Source organism: Ovis aries, chromosome 9 (assembly GCF_016772045.2).
Source record: "Ovis aries strain OAR_USU_Benz2616 breed Rambouillet chromosome 9, ARS-UI_Ramb_v3.0, whole genome shotgun sequence".
Lineage (NCBI taxonomy): Eukaryota > Metazoa > Chordata > Mammalia > Artiodactyla > Bovidae > Ovis > Ovis aries.
The window spans coordinates 90,266,552-90,281,826 of record NC_056062.1 but is presented as its reverse complement, the minus strand read 5'-3'; the positions used below and the strand labels follow the sequence as shown (position 1 = coordinate 90,281,826).

The window sequence follows — 15,275 nt, the reverse complement described above, 5'->3', positions numbered from 1 at the left end:
ACTGTATAATCATAAGGGATTGACTTAGGTCATACCTTAATGGTCTAGCGGTTTTCCCTGTTTTCTTCAATTTAAGTCTAAATGTGGTAATAAGGAGTTCATGGTCTGAGCCACAGTCAACTCCTGGTCTTGTTTTTGTTGACTGTATAGAGCTTCTCCATCTTTGGCTGCAGAGAATATAATTAGTTTGATTTTGGTGTTGACCATCTGGTGATGTCCATGTGTAGAGTCTTCTCTTTTGTTGTTGGAAGAAGGTGTTTGCTATGACCAGTGTATTTTCTTGGCAAGACTCTATTGGTCTTTGCCCTGCTTCATTCTGCATTCCAAGTCCAAATTTGCCTATTACTCCAGGTGTTTCTTGACTTCCTACTTTTGCATTCCAGTCCCCTATCATGAAAAAGACATCCTTTTTGAGTGTTAGTTCTAAAAGGTCTTGTAGGTCTTCATAGAACCATTCAACTTCAACTTCTTCAGCATTACTGGTTGGGGCATAGACTTGGATCACTGTGATATTGAATGGCTTGCCTTGGAAACGAACAAAAATCATTCGGTTGTTTTTGAGATTGCATCCAAGTACTGCATTTCAGACTCTTCTGTTGACCATGATGGCTACTCCATTTCTTCTGAGGGATTCTTGCCCACAGTAGTATATATAATGGTCATCTGAGTTAAATTCTCCCATTCCAGTCCATTTTAGTTCACTGATTCCTAGAAAGTCAATGTTCACTCTTGCCATCTCCTGTTTGATCACTTCCAATTTGCCTTGATTCATGGATCTGACATTCCAGTTTCCTATGCAATATTGCTCTTTACAGCATCGGACCTTGCTTCTATCACCAGTCACCTCCATAGCTGTGTGGGAATGGCAAACCACTTCAGTATTCTTGCCTTGAGAACCCCATGAACAGTATGAAAAGGCAAAATGATAGGATACTGAAAGAGGTACTCCCCAGGTCAGTAGGTGCCCAATATGCTACTGGAGGTCAGTGGAGAAATAATTCCAGAAAGAATGAAGAGTTGGAGCCAAAGCAAAAACAATACCCAGCTGTGGATGTGACTGGTGATAGAAGCACTCATCTCACACACTAGTAAAGTCATGCTCAAAATTCTCCAAGCCAGACTTCAGCAATTCGTGAACCGTGAACTTCCTGATGTTCAAGGTGGTTTTAGAAAAGGCAGAGGAACCAGAAATCAAATTGCCAACATCCACTGGATCATGGAAAAAGCAAGAGAGTTCCAGAAAAACATCTATTTCTGCTTTATTGACTATGCCCAAGCCTTTGACTGTGTGGATCACAATAAACTGTGGAAAATTCTGAGAGAGATGGGAATACCAGACCACTTGACCTGCCTCTTGAGAAATCTGTATGCAGGCCAGGAAGCAACAGTTAGAACTGGACATGAAACAACAGAGTGGTTCCAAATAGGAAAAGGAGTACGTCAAGGCTGTATATTGTCACCCTGCTTATTTAACTTATAGGCAGAGTACATCATGAGAAACGCTGGACTGGAAGAAACACAAGCTGGAATCAAGATTGCCGGGAGAAATATCAATAACCTCAGATATGCAGATGACACATCCTTATTGCAGAAATTGAAGAGGAACAGAAAAGCCTCTTGATGAAATTGAAAGAGGAGAGTGAAAAAATTGGCTTAAAGTTTAACATTCAGAAAATGAAGATCATGGCATCCGGTCCCATCACTTCATGGGAAATAGATGGGGAAACAGTGGAAACAGTGTCAGACTTTATTTTGGGGGTCTCCAAAATCACTGCAGATGGTGAGTGCAGCCATGAAATTAAAAGACGCTTACTCCTTGGAAGAAAAGTTATGACCAACCTAGATAGCATATTCAAAAGCAGAGACATTACTTTGCCAACAAAGGTCCGTCTAGTCACGGCTATAGTTTTTCCAGTGGTCACGTGTTGATGTGAGAGTTGGACTGTGAAGAAGGCTGAGCCCCAAAGAATTGATGCTTTTGAACTGTGGTGTTGGAGAAGAGTCTTGAGAGTCACTTGGACTGCAAGGAGATCCACCCAGTCCATGCTGAGGGAGATCAGTCCTGGGTGTTCATTGGAAGGACTGATGCTGAAGCTGAAACTCCAGTACTTTGGCCACCTCATGCCAAGAGTTGACTCATTGGAAAAGACTCTGATGTTGGCAGGGCTTGAGGGTAGGAGGAGAAGGGGACGACAGAGGATGAGATGGCTGGATGGCATCACCGACTTGATGGACATGAGTTTGAGTAAACTCTGGGAGTTGGTGATGGACAGGGAGGCCTGGCGTGCTGCGATTCATGGGGTCAGAAAGGGTCAGACATGACTGAGTGACTGAACTGAACTGAACTGATACAATAAACATCTTTGGGATCCAGGAGACTCCTGCAGCCCTGATCCCAAGTGGTCTCTCGAATAACATTTACCTCACTGTGCCTTTTTCTCTTGTCACAGGAATTCTGTTATGGGGTGTGGGGTTTTCTAGCCCCCACTCAATCCTGAAATAGAGCAGGGAAAAATAATTCCTAAAGCTCCTTTTATTTGCTGTGTGGTCAATATACTTTCTGTGTTTTACCTTTAGAAATGGGAGCCTGGGCAAACACAAGCTTGAAGTCCTCCTTCCTCAAACAATGGAAGGTTCTGTCGTGCTTTGGAGCTACCCAGAGGCACGCTTTCTGGCTGAGTATACTCACTTATCACTAGAGTTTGAGATTTGAGCCCCCATTATTCTTTCACATAATAGAGAAAGAAAATCCAAATCTGGCTTTGCAACCAATATTAAAGAGAGGAAGAAGCAGAGAGCTCTACTTACTGTCTTTATTATGAGGATACAGTACATTTCTATCCCAGCAAAAAAATCTCTGTCGCATTTAATGAAGATGATTCCTTTTAAAAAATTAGGAAGATTGACAAGGTTATGAGGCATATTCTTTTTTTTTTATTTTAGTTTTTTATTTTTTAAATTTTAAAAACTTTAATTCTTACATGCATTCCCAAACATGAACCCCCCTCCCACCTCCCTCCCCATAACATCCTTCTGGGTCATCCCCATGCACCAGCCCCAAGCATGCTGCATCCTGCGTCAGACATAGACTGGCAATTCAATTCACATGATAGTATACATGTTAGAATGTCATTCTCCCAAATCATCCCACCCTCTCCCTCTCCCTCTGAGTCCAAAAGTCCGTTATACACATCTGTGTCTCTTTCCCTGTCTTGCATACAGGGTCGTCATTGCCATCTTCCTAAATTCCATATATATGTGTTAGTATACTGTATTGGTGTTTTTCTTTCTGGCTTACTTCACTCTGTATAATCGGCTCCAGATTCATCCATCTCATCAGAACTGATTCAAATGAATTCTTTTTAACGGCTGAGTAATACTCCATTGTGTATATGTACCACAGCTTTCTTATCCATTCATCTGCTGATGGACATCTAGGTTGTTTCCATGTCCTGGCTATTATAAACAGTGCTGCGATGAACATTGGGGTACATGTGTCTCTTTCAATTCTGGTTTCCTCGGTGTGTATGCCCAGAAGTGGGATTGCTGGGTCATAAGGTAGTTCTATTTGCAATTTTTTAAGGAATCTCCACACTGTTCTCCATAGTGGCTGTACTAGTTTGCATTCCCACCAACAGTGTAGGAGGGTTCCCTTTTCTCCACACCCTCTCCAGCATTTATTGCTTGCAGATTTTTGGATCGCAGCCATTCTGACTGGTGTGAAGTGGTACCTCATTGTGGTTTTGATTTGCATTTCTCTAATAATGAGTGATGTTGAGCATCTTTTCATGTGTTTGTTAGCCATCCGTATGTCTTCTTTGGAGAAATGTCTATTTAGTTCTTTGGCCCATTTTTAAGGCCTTTGACAAAATTCAACATCCATTTATGATAAAAACTCTCCAGAAAGCAGGAATAGAAGGAACATACCTCAACATAATAAAAGCTATCTATGACAAACCCACAGCAAACATTATCCTCAATGGTGAAAAATTGAAAGCATTTCCCCTAAAGTCAGGAACAAGACAAGGGTGTCCACTTTCACCGCTACTATTCAACATAGTTCTGGAAGTTTTGGCCACAGCAATCAGAGCAGAAAAAGAAATAAAAGGAATCCAAATTGGAAAAGAAGAAGTAAAACTCTCACTGTTTGCAGATGACATGATCCTCTACATGGAAAACCCTAAAGACTCCACCAGAAAATTACTAGAGCTAATCAATGAATATAGTAAAGTTGCAGGATATAAAATCAACACACAGAAATCCCTTGCATTCCTATACACGAATAATGAGAAAGTAGAAAAAGAAATTAAGGAAACAATTCCATTCACCATTGCAACGAAAAGAATAAAATACTTAGGAATATATCTACCTAAAGAAACTAAAGACCTATATATAGAAAACTATAAAACACTGATGAAAGAAATCAAAGAGGACACTAATAGATGGAGAAATATACCATGTTCATGGATTGGAAGAATCAATATAGTGAAAATGAGTATACTACCCAAAGCAATTTACAAATTCAATGCAATCCCTATCAAGCTACCAGCCACATTTTTCACAGAACTAGAACAAATAATTTCAAGATTTGTATGGAAATACAAAAACCTCGAATAGCCAAAGCAATCTTGAGAAAGAAGAATGGAACTGGAGGAATCAACTTGCCTGACTTCAGGCTCTACTACAAAGCCACAGTCATCAAGACAGTATGGTACTGGCACAAAGACAGACATACAGATCAATGGAACAAAATAGAAAGCCCAGAGATAAATCCACACACATATGGACACCTTATCTTTGACAAAGGAGGCAAGAATATACAATGGAGTAAAGACAATCTCTTTAACAAGTGGTGCTGGGAAAACTGGTCAACCACTTGTAAAAGAATGAAACTAGATCACTTTCTAACACCGCACACAAAAATAAACTCAAAATGGATTAAAGATCTAAATGTAAGATCAGAAACTATAAAACTCCTAGAGGAGAACATAGGCAAAACACTCTCAGACATAAATCACAGCAGGATCCTCTATGATCCACCTCCCAGAATGCTGGAAATAAAAGCAAAAATAAACAAATGGGATCTAATTAAAATTAAAAGCTTCTGCACAACAAAGGAAAATATAAGCAAGGTGAAAAGACAGCCTTCTGAATGGGAGAAAATAATAGCAAATGAAGCAACTGACAAACAACTAATCTCAAAAATATACAAGCAACTTCTGAGGCATATTCTTTAAAAAATATTTCTAATAAAAGAATAATTTCATATACATCTCCAAGCTGCTAATGTTCAATAACAGTTCCTTCTTGAATTAGTCCCCATAACTGATTATGTGTAGATGTGTTAACTAATCACCAGGTCAGATAGTATGCTACAAATGACTTTTTAAAACTTAATTACCTTCTATTTCTCTGTAATAATTTCTGATATGTGGGCTTAGATGTGAATGTTCTGCAATGAAGTCATAAATCAAAGCCCAAAATTGTCTGTGCTCCTTCTCCCCAGCCTTCCTTTAATCTCCTGTAGTTTTGGGACAGAATCAGAGAAACACTATGTACCTAATTATGAAATTAATTATTTACTAATTAATAAGTGAATAATTCAAAACGAGACATGGATATACATACACAGGCACACACATATACATCTATATACACACATACATACCTACACACATGCACACACGCACACACACACACACACACACACACACACACACGCAGACCTGAAAGTGAAAGAGTTGGTTGCTCAGTCATGTCCGACTCCATGTGACCCCATGGACTGTTGACTGCTGGGCTCCTCTGTCCTTGGAATTCTCCAGGCAGGAATACTGGAGTAAGTTTGCCATTCCATACTCCAGGGGATCTTCCCTACCCGGGGATTGAACTGGGTCTCCTGAGTTGCAGGCAGATTCTTTACTTCCTGAGCCACCAGGGAAGCCCCACACGGACCCCTACACACACGCACACACACACGTGTGTAGGAATCTCTTCACTCTTTTGAGACACACCTCTTGGTTTCCTCTGTACTTTCCAGCTGTATCTTTCTCATCTGGTCTTCTCACTACTTCACTCCCTCTGTGGGTGAGTTGTTTTCCTGTTCCATGACTTTAAGCAACATTTAAATACACTGATGATACACTTATGTATATTCCAGCCCCAGCCTTTCCTCTGCACTTCTAATTCATATATCAACTGCCTGTAGGACTGCTTCAGGGGGTTTCTGATGGCCACCCACAATTGACACGTCCAGACAGACCCCTACTCTTCCCTGCACCTTGCGCTTTCCCAGGAGCTTTGTCCCAGGGAGGGGCACCAGCTGCTCCAAACTCACAGTCATCTCTCAACCCTCTCTTTCAAACCACATCAGTCTCTCAGCAAGCCTTGTGGACTCTTAAATAACAGCTCCTAACTGGTTTCCCTCTGGTTTCACTCAGAACAAAAGCCCGAGTCCTCGCAGGGCTGGGGGCCCCACGGCACCGTGTGCTGGCTGCCTCTCTCTCCACTGTCCCCTGCCTTCTACCTACTGTTCCCGCTGCCCGCACGCCCCGGCGCTTCCTCCAACAGGCCTTTCAAGTCCTTACATCTCACAGCCTCTTCACCTTTAAGGCCTTTCTCTGGATCTTCTCACGGATCACTCCTTCATTCAGCCACAGGCCACCCCCTCAGAGAGGCTTTGCCTGACCACACTGAGGCAGCACCCATCAGTCTCTTTTTCCTTACCCTGACTATTTTCTCACAGCACTTAATATAACATAATATTGTTCAATTCTAATGTCATCTTCTCCTACGAGAAGGTTAACCTTCTTAGGAAGAGGGGTTTTACCTTGTGAACTAGTGTTTTGAGCACTGAAATAGTCATTGGTACGTGATAGACATAATAAATATTTATTTGATGAACAAATGAATATTTTTTCACCCAAATTTAAAATAAACATAGTCGAAGGGTACCAACTTGCAACTCGAAAAAGAAAATTCTGAAGATCTGATGCACAGCACCATGATTATAGACAATGCTACTGTGTTATACATTTCAAAGTTGCTGAGAGACTAGACCTTAAATGCTCTCACCGTATAAAAGAAGTGATAATTACGTGGCATGAGAGAGGTGTTAGCTAATGCAACATATGAGTATATCAAATCAACACATTGTACATCTTAAGATTATGCAGTGTTGTATGTTAATTATATCTCAATAAAAACAAGTAAAATAACACCATGATTCACCATATAATCTTTAATTTTCTGGAGCAGTTTTGTTCTTCTGTAGAAGACTGAGTGTAGACTTACAATTATATGTCAGCTTTGGATTCAGTATTCCTGAATTCCTTTGTGCAGTATTCCTTAAAAAGCCTTTCTCAAGATTTAGCAGTCTTTAAGGTGTGAGTTAGTACAGTAATGCATATACATATATGTGCACACACTATTTGCAATAGTGCTTTAGTGCTTTGAATGATTTTTGCAAGGTTTCATGCAATGTATGAGCATATAAATCTTACTGTCAAGTCATTGATTCCCTCCAAGATCCTCCATCATGGCTGAATGGATGACGTATTTCCAACTCAGGTGGTCACTTTGCCCTGGACCCCAGACCTTCTAGAACAATGTGGCTAGTGTGAGAGACACGCTGAGAGATGACCTTCCAGAACAATACTGCCCGTGTGAGAGACACACTGAGACGACCTTCCAGAACAGCGCTGCCTATGTGAGAGATACACAGAGAGACAATCTCCCAGAACAACACTGCTCATTTGAGAGACACGCTGAGAGATGATCTTTCAGAACAATGCTGCTCGTGTAAGACACATTGAGAGACATCCTTCCAGAACAACGCTGCCTGTGTGAGACACCGAGAGACAACCTTCTGTAATAATAATGCTCATGTGAGAGACATGCTGAAAGACGACCTTCCAGAGCAACGCTGCTCATGTGAGGGACACCGAGAGACAACCTTCCAGAAAAGCACTGCTAGTGTGAGAGACACACTGAGAGTCAATCTTCCAGAACAACGCTGCCCATGTGAGAGACACTGAGAGACAACCTTCCAGAAAAGCACTGCCAGTGTGAGAGACACACTGAGAGATGACCTTCCAGAACAACACTGCCTGTGTGAGAGACACTGAGAGACAACCTTCCAGAAAAGCACTGCCAGTGTGAGAGACACTGAGAGACAACCTTCCAGAACAATACTGCCCATGTGAGAGACACACTGAGAGATGACCTTCCAGAACAACGCTGCCTGTGTGAGATACACAGAGAGACAATCTCCCAGAACAACGCTGCTCATTTGAGAGAAACGCTGAGAGACAACCTTCCAGAACAATGCTGCCTGTGTGAGACACCGAGAGACAACCTTCTATAATAACATTGCTCATGTGAGAAACACACTGAGAGAAGACCTTCCAGAAAAGCGCTGCCAGTGTGAGAAACACACTGAGAGATGACCTTCCAGAACAATGCTGCCCATGTGAGACACTAAGAGACAAACTTCCGGAAAAGCACTGCTAGTGTGAGAGACATGCTGAGAGTCAAACTTCCAGAATAATGCTGCTCATGTGAGAGACACACTGAGAGATGACTTTCCAGAACAACGCTGCCTGTGTGAGATACACAGAGAGACAATCTCCCAGAATAACGCTGCTCATTTGAGAGAAACGCTGAGAGACAACCTTCCAGAACAACGCTGCCTGTGTGAGACACCGAGAGACAACCTTCTATAATAACATTGCTCATGTGAGAAACACACTGAGAGACGACCTTCCAGAACAACGCTGCCAGTGTGAGAGACATGCTGAGAGATGACCTTCCGGAATAACGCTGCTCATGTGAGAGACACACTGAGAGTCAAACTTCCAGAACAACGCTGCCGTGTCAGAGACACTGAGAGACAACCTTCGGGAATAACGCTGCTCATGTGAGAGACAAACTAAGAGACGACCTTCCAGAACAATGCTGCCCGTGTGAGAGACACTGAGAGACAACCTTCCGGAATAACATTGCTCATGTGAGAAACACACTGACAGACAACCTTCCGGAAAAGCACTGCTAGTGTGAGAGACACACTGAGAGTCAAACTTCCAGAAGAACCCTGCCGTGTCAGAGACACTGAGAGACAACCTTCCGGAATAACGCTGCTCATGTGAGAGACATGCTGAGAGAAAGGAGAGAAAGGACACGGGAGAGGATGCGGAGCAGGGAAACATGTTCTTGCAGTAAACTGTCCATATCTGAAAGGGAGAACATTTGGTGAAAGAGTATTTTATCAGGAATTAAAAAAATATATATATTTTAGAGGAAAAATTTGTGTGAGCAGAATCTCCCCAAAGGTGAAAAAGGAGGAAGGCACCAGACCTGTTCCTTTTTTATCCCCCAGATGGTGCTGTTGGAGAAGGAGAGCGGAGCAGATCCCCTGGGAGCGGAGAGGCTGCAGGGAGACGGCCCATCCCGGGCCTCCTTCCCACCCCATCCCACCCATCCTGGCCCATCCTTCCACCTCCTGGTGCAGGATTCCAGTCCCTGCCACAGGCGCCCCCTCCTTTAGTTTTTAGTGTGAGACCGAGTGCCTCCTTTGTACTCCTGTTTAAGTCAGCTCATACTTGGTGTCCTTAATTCCTTCTCTTTTGTTCTTACCACCTCTTCTCCTTCTCCCTCAGGTACATCACCAGGCTACCGTGCCCTCGGGGTGCAGCCCTGCCACCTGCTCTGCGTGCCTCTTAATCCTCTGAGCACTGTACAGATTCCACTGCGCTGCCTCTCTGCCCCGGCCAAGGGAGAGAAAGCTGAGGAAGCACCCGTTAACAGTAAACATTGGATGTCCCTGCCCTCTGCAGTCCACCTTTACTAGCCCAAAACCAGGGAAGCGGCCTCAGTGTGCATGACATTTTCCTGCGGTCAGGCCTGCTTTCATGCTGAGCTGCAGCTCTTCACTTCTGTAAATAGGTCATCCTTTATTCCTGTTTGTTTGTTTTAACGCATGGCATAAAGTCTCATCTGTGAGTGCTGTTCTCTTTCTGTGCAAAAGGGATGGACTAGGTCAGGGATCTGTCAGCAGCGTTCAGGACGTATCAGCAGATATCAGAAATTTACTTATTAAAAGCATTCTTATCAGACGCCCACTTATGAAGGCATTTGTGTCATTTTTACCATGTTGTCCTTCTCTTTGGCACCACCTCAGATAGCTCAGTCAGTAAAGAATCCGCCTGCAATGCAGGAGACACCCATTGGATTCCTGGGTCGGGAAGATCCCCTGGAGAAGAAATGGCTCCCCGCTCCACGATCTGGCCTGGAGAATTCCAAGGACTGTATAGTCCACGGGATCGCAAAGAGTCAGACATCACTGAGCGACTTTCACTTTCACTTCACAGTCTTGTTGAGGTTCTTGGAGTTAGGCGAGTTAGGAGTTAGGAGACCAGCCGGTATTCTTTCTTCAGTCCTCATTCTCTTCCATATCAAAGCATCATCCCTGCCTTCAAGGCTCAGAGATCATTCAAGGCAGTCTACCGCCTTGCTCAGCCTGGCTTTCCTCCCGCAGATCCCCATATATCCATCCATAGCCACACACCTCCTCTCCTCCCAGGCATTCTTATAATTCAGTTCAATTCAGTTCAGTGGCTCAGTCATGTCCAACTCTTTGCAACCCCATGGACTGCAGCACTCCAGGCCTCCCTGTCCATCACCAACTCCTGGAGTTCACCCAAACCCATGTCCATTGAGTTGGTGATGCCATCCAGCCATCTCATCCTCTGTCCTCCCCTTCTCCTCCTGCCCCCAAATCCCTCACAGCATCAGGGTCTTTTCAAATAAGTCAGCTCTTCGCATCAGGTGGCCAAAGTATTGGAGTTTCAGCTTCAGCATCAGTCTTTCCAATGAACACCCAGGACTGATCTCCTTTAGAATGGACTGGTTGGATCTCCTTGCAGTTCAAGGGACTCTCAAGAGTCTTCTCCAACACCACAGTTCAAAAGCATCAATCCTTCTGTGCTCAGCTTTCTATATGGTCCAACTCTCACATCCATACATGACCACTAGGAAAACCATAGCCTTGACTAGACAGACCTTTGTTGACAAAGTAATGTCTCTGCTTTTCAATATGCTGTCTAGATTGGTCCTAATTTTCCTCAAGAATCTTCTCCAACACCACAGTTCAGAAGCATCAATTCTTACAATTAGGAGAATTAAAAAACAACAACAAAAACATTCACAAAAAAGTGTCTACCAAAAGGGAGCATAAGTAGGGTTTTTCTAGTCATAAAATTCTAGAGAAATCAGATCACTACTTCCTCATATAAGAGAAAAGTGATTAAAAAAAAATCTTTTACCAAAAAGATAAATGCTTTTGAAAAGCCTTCAGGGTTTCTGGCTCTACCTTCCCACACTGTATCACCCGGGGCTGCCCAGGGGCCTGGCTTCTCATCAGAAGAGAGGGGGAAGTTTAATGGCTTGTGAGTACCAGCAAGTGTCTCAACTTCTTCAGGTCTCATTTTGCTAACCCACAAAAACGGAAGAAAAAGGGATTTGACCCATGAGTTGGTTATGCAACGTAGACAAGAAGAGGCACTTAAAGGAGTCATCACAGGGAGACTCAAGAAACTTATTGCTTGTATGAACCCAGTCCGTCAGCCAAGGAGATGCAACAGCAATCTAGGAGTTCCAGATTCCTTTTAGACTCAGGCACTAGATGTCACTGCTGATGTTTGCTACTTTCCAAGTGGAGGTTAAAAAAAAAAAAAATGGTCTAAAGGAAAAAGAGGGATGGGGCCGGGGATTGCTTTCTTAAGAATGTAAACCCGGAAGCATTTCTTTAAATACCATAATAAAAGTGAGTCAGCTTTAGAAAAATCATGACTTTAATCAACATATTTAGACATCAAGTAAGCCACTTATGGTTTGCTGATTAACCAGTTAAGTTGGTACAAGAATAAATACTGACTGAGAGACTTCACTTCTTCTTAGGGCTTCCCTGGTAGCTTGGAAGGTAAAGCGTCTGCCTACAATGCGGGAGACCCGGGTTCGATTCCTGGATCAGGAAGATCCCCTGGAGAAGGAAATGGCAACCCACTCCAGTATTCATGCCTGGAAAATCCCATGAACCGAGGAGCCTGGTGGGCTACAGTCCATGGGGTTGCAAAGAGTCGGACACGACTGAGTCACTTCTCTTGTTCATATTTAAGATGCCGCTGCTTCTGATGTAAGCTTAAAGCAAGGGAATCAGCCTCAGAAATTAGAGGCTTGGATGAGACGATGGAGGGGAAATGTTAGCAAACAGATGAATAACGGAAGTTAGAAAAACAATAAGACAGAAAACATCCTACTGATTGTACTTATATGACAGATGTCCTATAAATAAGATCTTCCTCTTCCCACTAAATATGCAGTCCATGTACTTAAATATCAAAGCCTTGTTTCAAGTACCTTCTCTGGTCTGTGTGTGTAGAACATCAGATTAAATGAAAATAATCTATAGCAAAAATTCCGCAATTCGGTATACACCCAAGAAGAATGAAGGTTCATGTTGTGCTGATTTTGTTAATTGCATTAGAGGTTTGAGAGGAAAATACAATTTTAATTGAGTATTAAAAAGAGGGGTGCTTGGAAATCTAGAAGCCTCTGCAGCGGTGGAGAGTCTTAGATCAGTGGCGGCCTTCCATAGCGAACGTGGCTGATGTTTACTGCATTTAGCGAAAGGGAAGGGAGATGGGCAGCTGGCTAAATCTGAATGCTTCTCTTTTGCTATCACTTTACCTCAAAAGTTTTACACTCGAATGTTGTTGTTCAGTCGCCAAGTCATGTCCGACTCTTTAAGACCCCACGGTACCCCACTTGAGTGTGCTGTGCTTGACTCTCCCAGCCAGAATACTGGAGTGGGTTGCCATGCCCTGCTCTAGGGGTCTTCCCCACCCAGGGCTCAAAGCCAGGTCTCTCGAGTGGCAGGGGATTCTTTACCAGCTGAGCCATCCGTCCCTTACACCACTTGCATGCAAGGGACTGATGATATCATGAATGATGGTTAATATCTATCGAGCCATTGCTTTATGCTCTGTACACAAAGCAACCCATTGGAGGCTCACTGTAAGCCCATGATTGCCATTTTAGAGATGAGAATGCTGAGGGAAACCACGTTAATTGCTTAAAGCATTAGGGCTCCTCAGTGACATTGATAAAATACATTTCCATTAAGTCTAAAACAACCTTGTAAGATTAACCCCGGAGAAGGGAATGCCAGCCCAATCTGGTATTCTTGCCTGGAGAATCCCATGGACAGATGAACCTGGGGGGCTACAGTCCATGGGGTCACAAAGAGTCGGATATGACTGAGTGACTAAGCACAAGAAAAGACCAGTTATGTTCCCCTATCTACCATCTTTCCAGTTGCCTTAACTGTGCATTTTATCCAGCTGTACGTATCTGTGTGCATAGTGTGATGAGTTCCTCTCTACTCGTTTATCATTAAATGAGCATTGTCTCAGAAACGTTTTGCTTGCGTGGCTGTACACTTATTTTAGTGACAACAGGTACGGTGCAGCGTTGGTTTTGCCCCAGCTCCATGGTGCCCTGTGGCTGCCTCAGAGTTGGTCTGTGGCCCCATGCAGAGTGGAGGGTGGGTAGGGGCACCAGCTGGAAGGCCTTGGGTCCTGCCCTTCCTCCTGCTTCACTCTGAGCAGTTGGTATTCAAAAATATCTTCCACCAACTTGCCTATTTAGCTTATATATAATGTTTCAATGAAGATGTTCCTGCTGCTCAACCAAGTTTAAACTAACTATATCATAGCTTATAATTCCTCTAGTGAGCATTCAGATTAGCTGTTTTTTATTGTTATAAATGATACTCTTAAGAACATCTTTTTCTATTTAATTTTTCCCTTTTGCTTTAGTTTTTTTTTCTTTTAAAATATGTAATTTATAATTCCTCTAGTGAGCATTTAGTTTAGCTCCATTTTTTATTGTTATAAATAATACTCCTAAGGGCATCTATGTTTTCTTGAATTCTTTTCCTGTGTACAAGCATTTTAGGCAGTAAGCTTCTGTCTGAGGCAATTTAAAATTTACCCTGCCAACCACAATGTGAGCACAAAGCCAGCCAACTCGCCACCCAAAGGTAACAGTTTTAAAAAACAAAACAACAGCAACAGGCAAAAGCAAGCAAAACCCCAAACAAGCAAACCAAAAATCGACAATGTGAGTTAGTGTATTCAAACTAACCGAATTGAAAAGGCAAGCTGTGCCTCAAACGGGAGGTTGACTGTGGCTCAGCTGCGTTGGCCCAGAAGAATTTTAGCTTGCTGAGAAGCTGTGGGAGGTGGCCAGAGAGTCGGTGGGAAAGCAGCCTGACCCTGAATAAGGGATCTATTGAAGTAGAAGACGGTCAGGAGCCACTCACAAAGGGCTATTCAGGGACTGCAGAAAAGCTGAGAGACCCTGGCCTCCTGGAACTGTGAGGGGCCATCCTAGAGGGGAGTGTGACTTGGAGAACTGGCTTTCCAGAAGATATCTTGCCTCTGAAGTTTAGACCGACAGGATTTAATTGGTGCAGCCCATTCACAGGCTCTACTGGGAAAATGTTAATGCATGTAACGCATGTAGACAGCAGCTTTAAAATATCATTTATCGAAGACAAGGGAAAAAAAAGAGAAAAAAATCACTCATTTTCTTACTTCCACACCAATAACACTCTGACCATTTTGCCTTTTTTAGTATTGAGACAATGACCCTCTAGCACATCTTGCTTTTATCAATTTTTGATAGTTTGTTTTACTTTTTATAGATCAGATAATGCAGTGAAAAACTGAAGGTATCAAGTTCCAAATTTGCAGAAACTTACGATGTATTTTATAATGTGAAGGATAAAGGCTATTTTTTTTTTTTTTAATCCAAAACCTCTAGTTTACTTTCCTTAGTGAAACAGAAACCCTCCAGCTGGCATCTCTTCCTGCAAGCTCAGCAGAGAGAACGGGAGGAAAAATTGTTCTATTTTCTCACCTCCACATGACATCATCCATGGCAGGGTAGTGGCAAATGGTTGAAGCATGTTGCACAGTGCCCTGTGGTGCTAATCTCTCTTCTCATAAAGCAGAGATGTGCAGTCTATGGTGTCACACAGAGGCAGGATTAAGGGTGGAGCAAACAAGGAAAGAACATGCCTTTTTTGTTACATAGGTGAGCAAAGAGTCGCCAGGATTTTGACTAGCAAAAGTCATGCGTTTGCCGTTTTGCACAGAGAACTCCGTTTTAAGTTTGGCTCTGTGGGATGCAGTGGGGACTGGAGCAATGGGGCTGTT

At 43.0% G+C, this 15,275-nt stretch overlaps 1 protein-coding gene across 1 annotated transcript in view; it reads left to right on the top strand.

The window, feature by feature from the left end:
• The window catches only part of CA13 (carbonic anhydrase 13), a 59,821-nt gene extending 49,706 nt beyond the window's left edge, over positions 1–10,115 (top strand). The window contains exon 7 of the mRNA XM_042254522.1: positions 9,654–10,115. Within this exon, the coding sequence (XP_042110456.1) occupies positions 9,654–9,725 (72 nt within the window). The 3' untranslated portion in view covers positions 9,726–10,115. The remainder of the gene's footprint in view (positions 1–9,653) is intronic.
• The last annotated feature ends 5,160 nt before the right edge of the window (positions 10,116–15,275 follow it).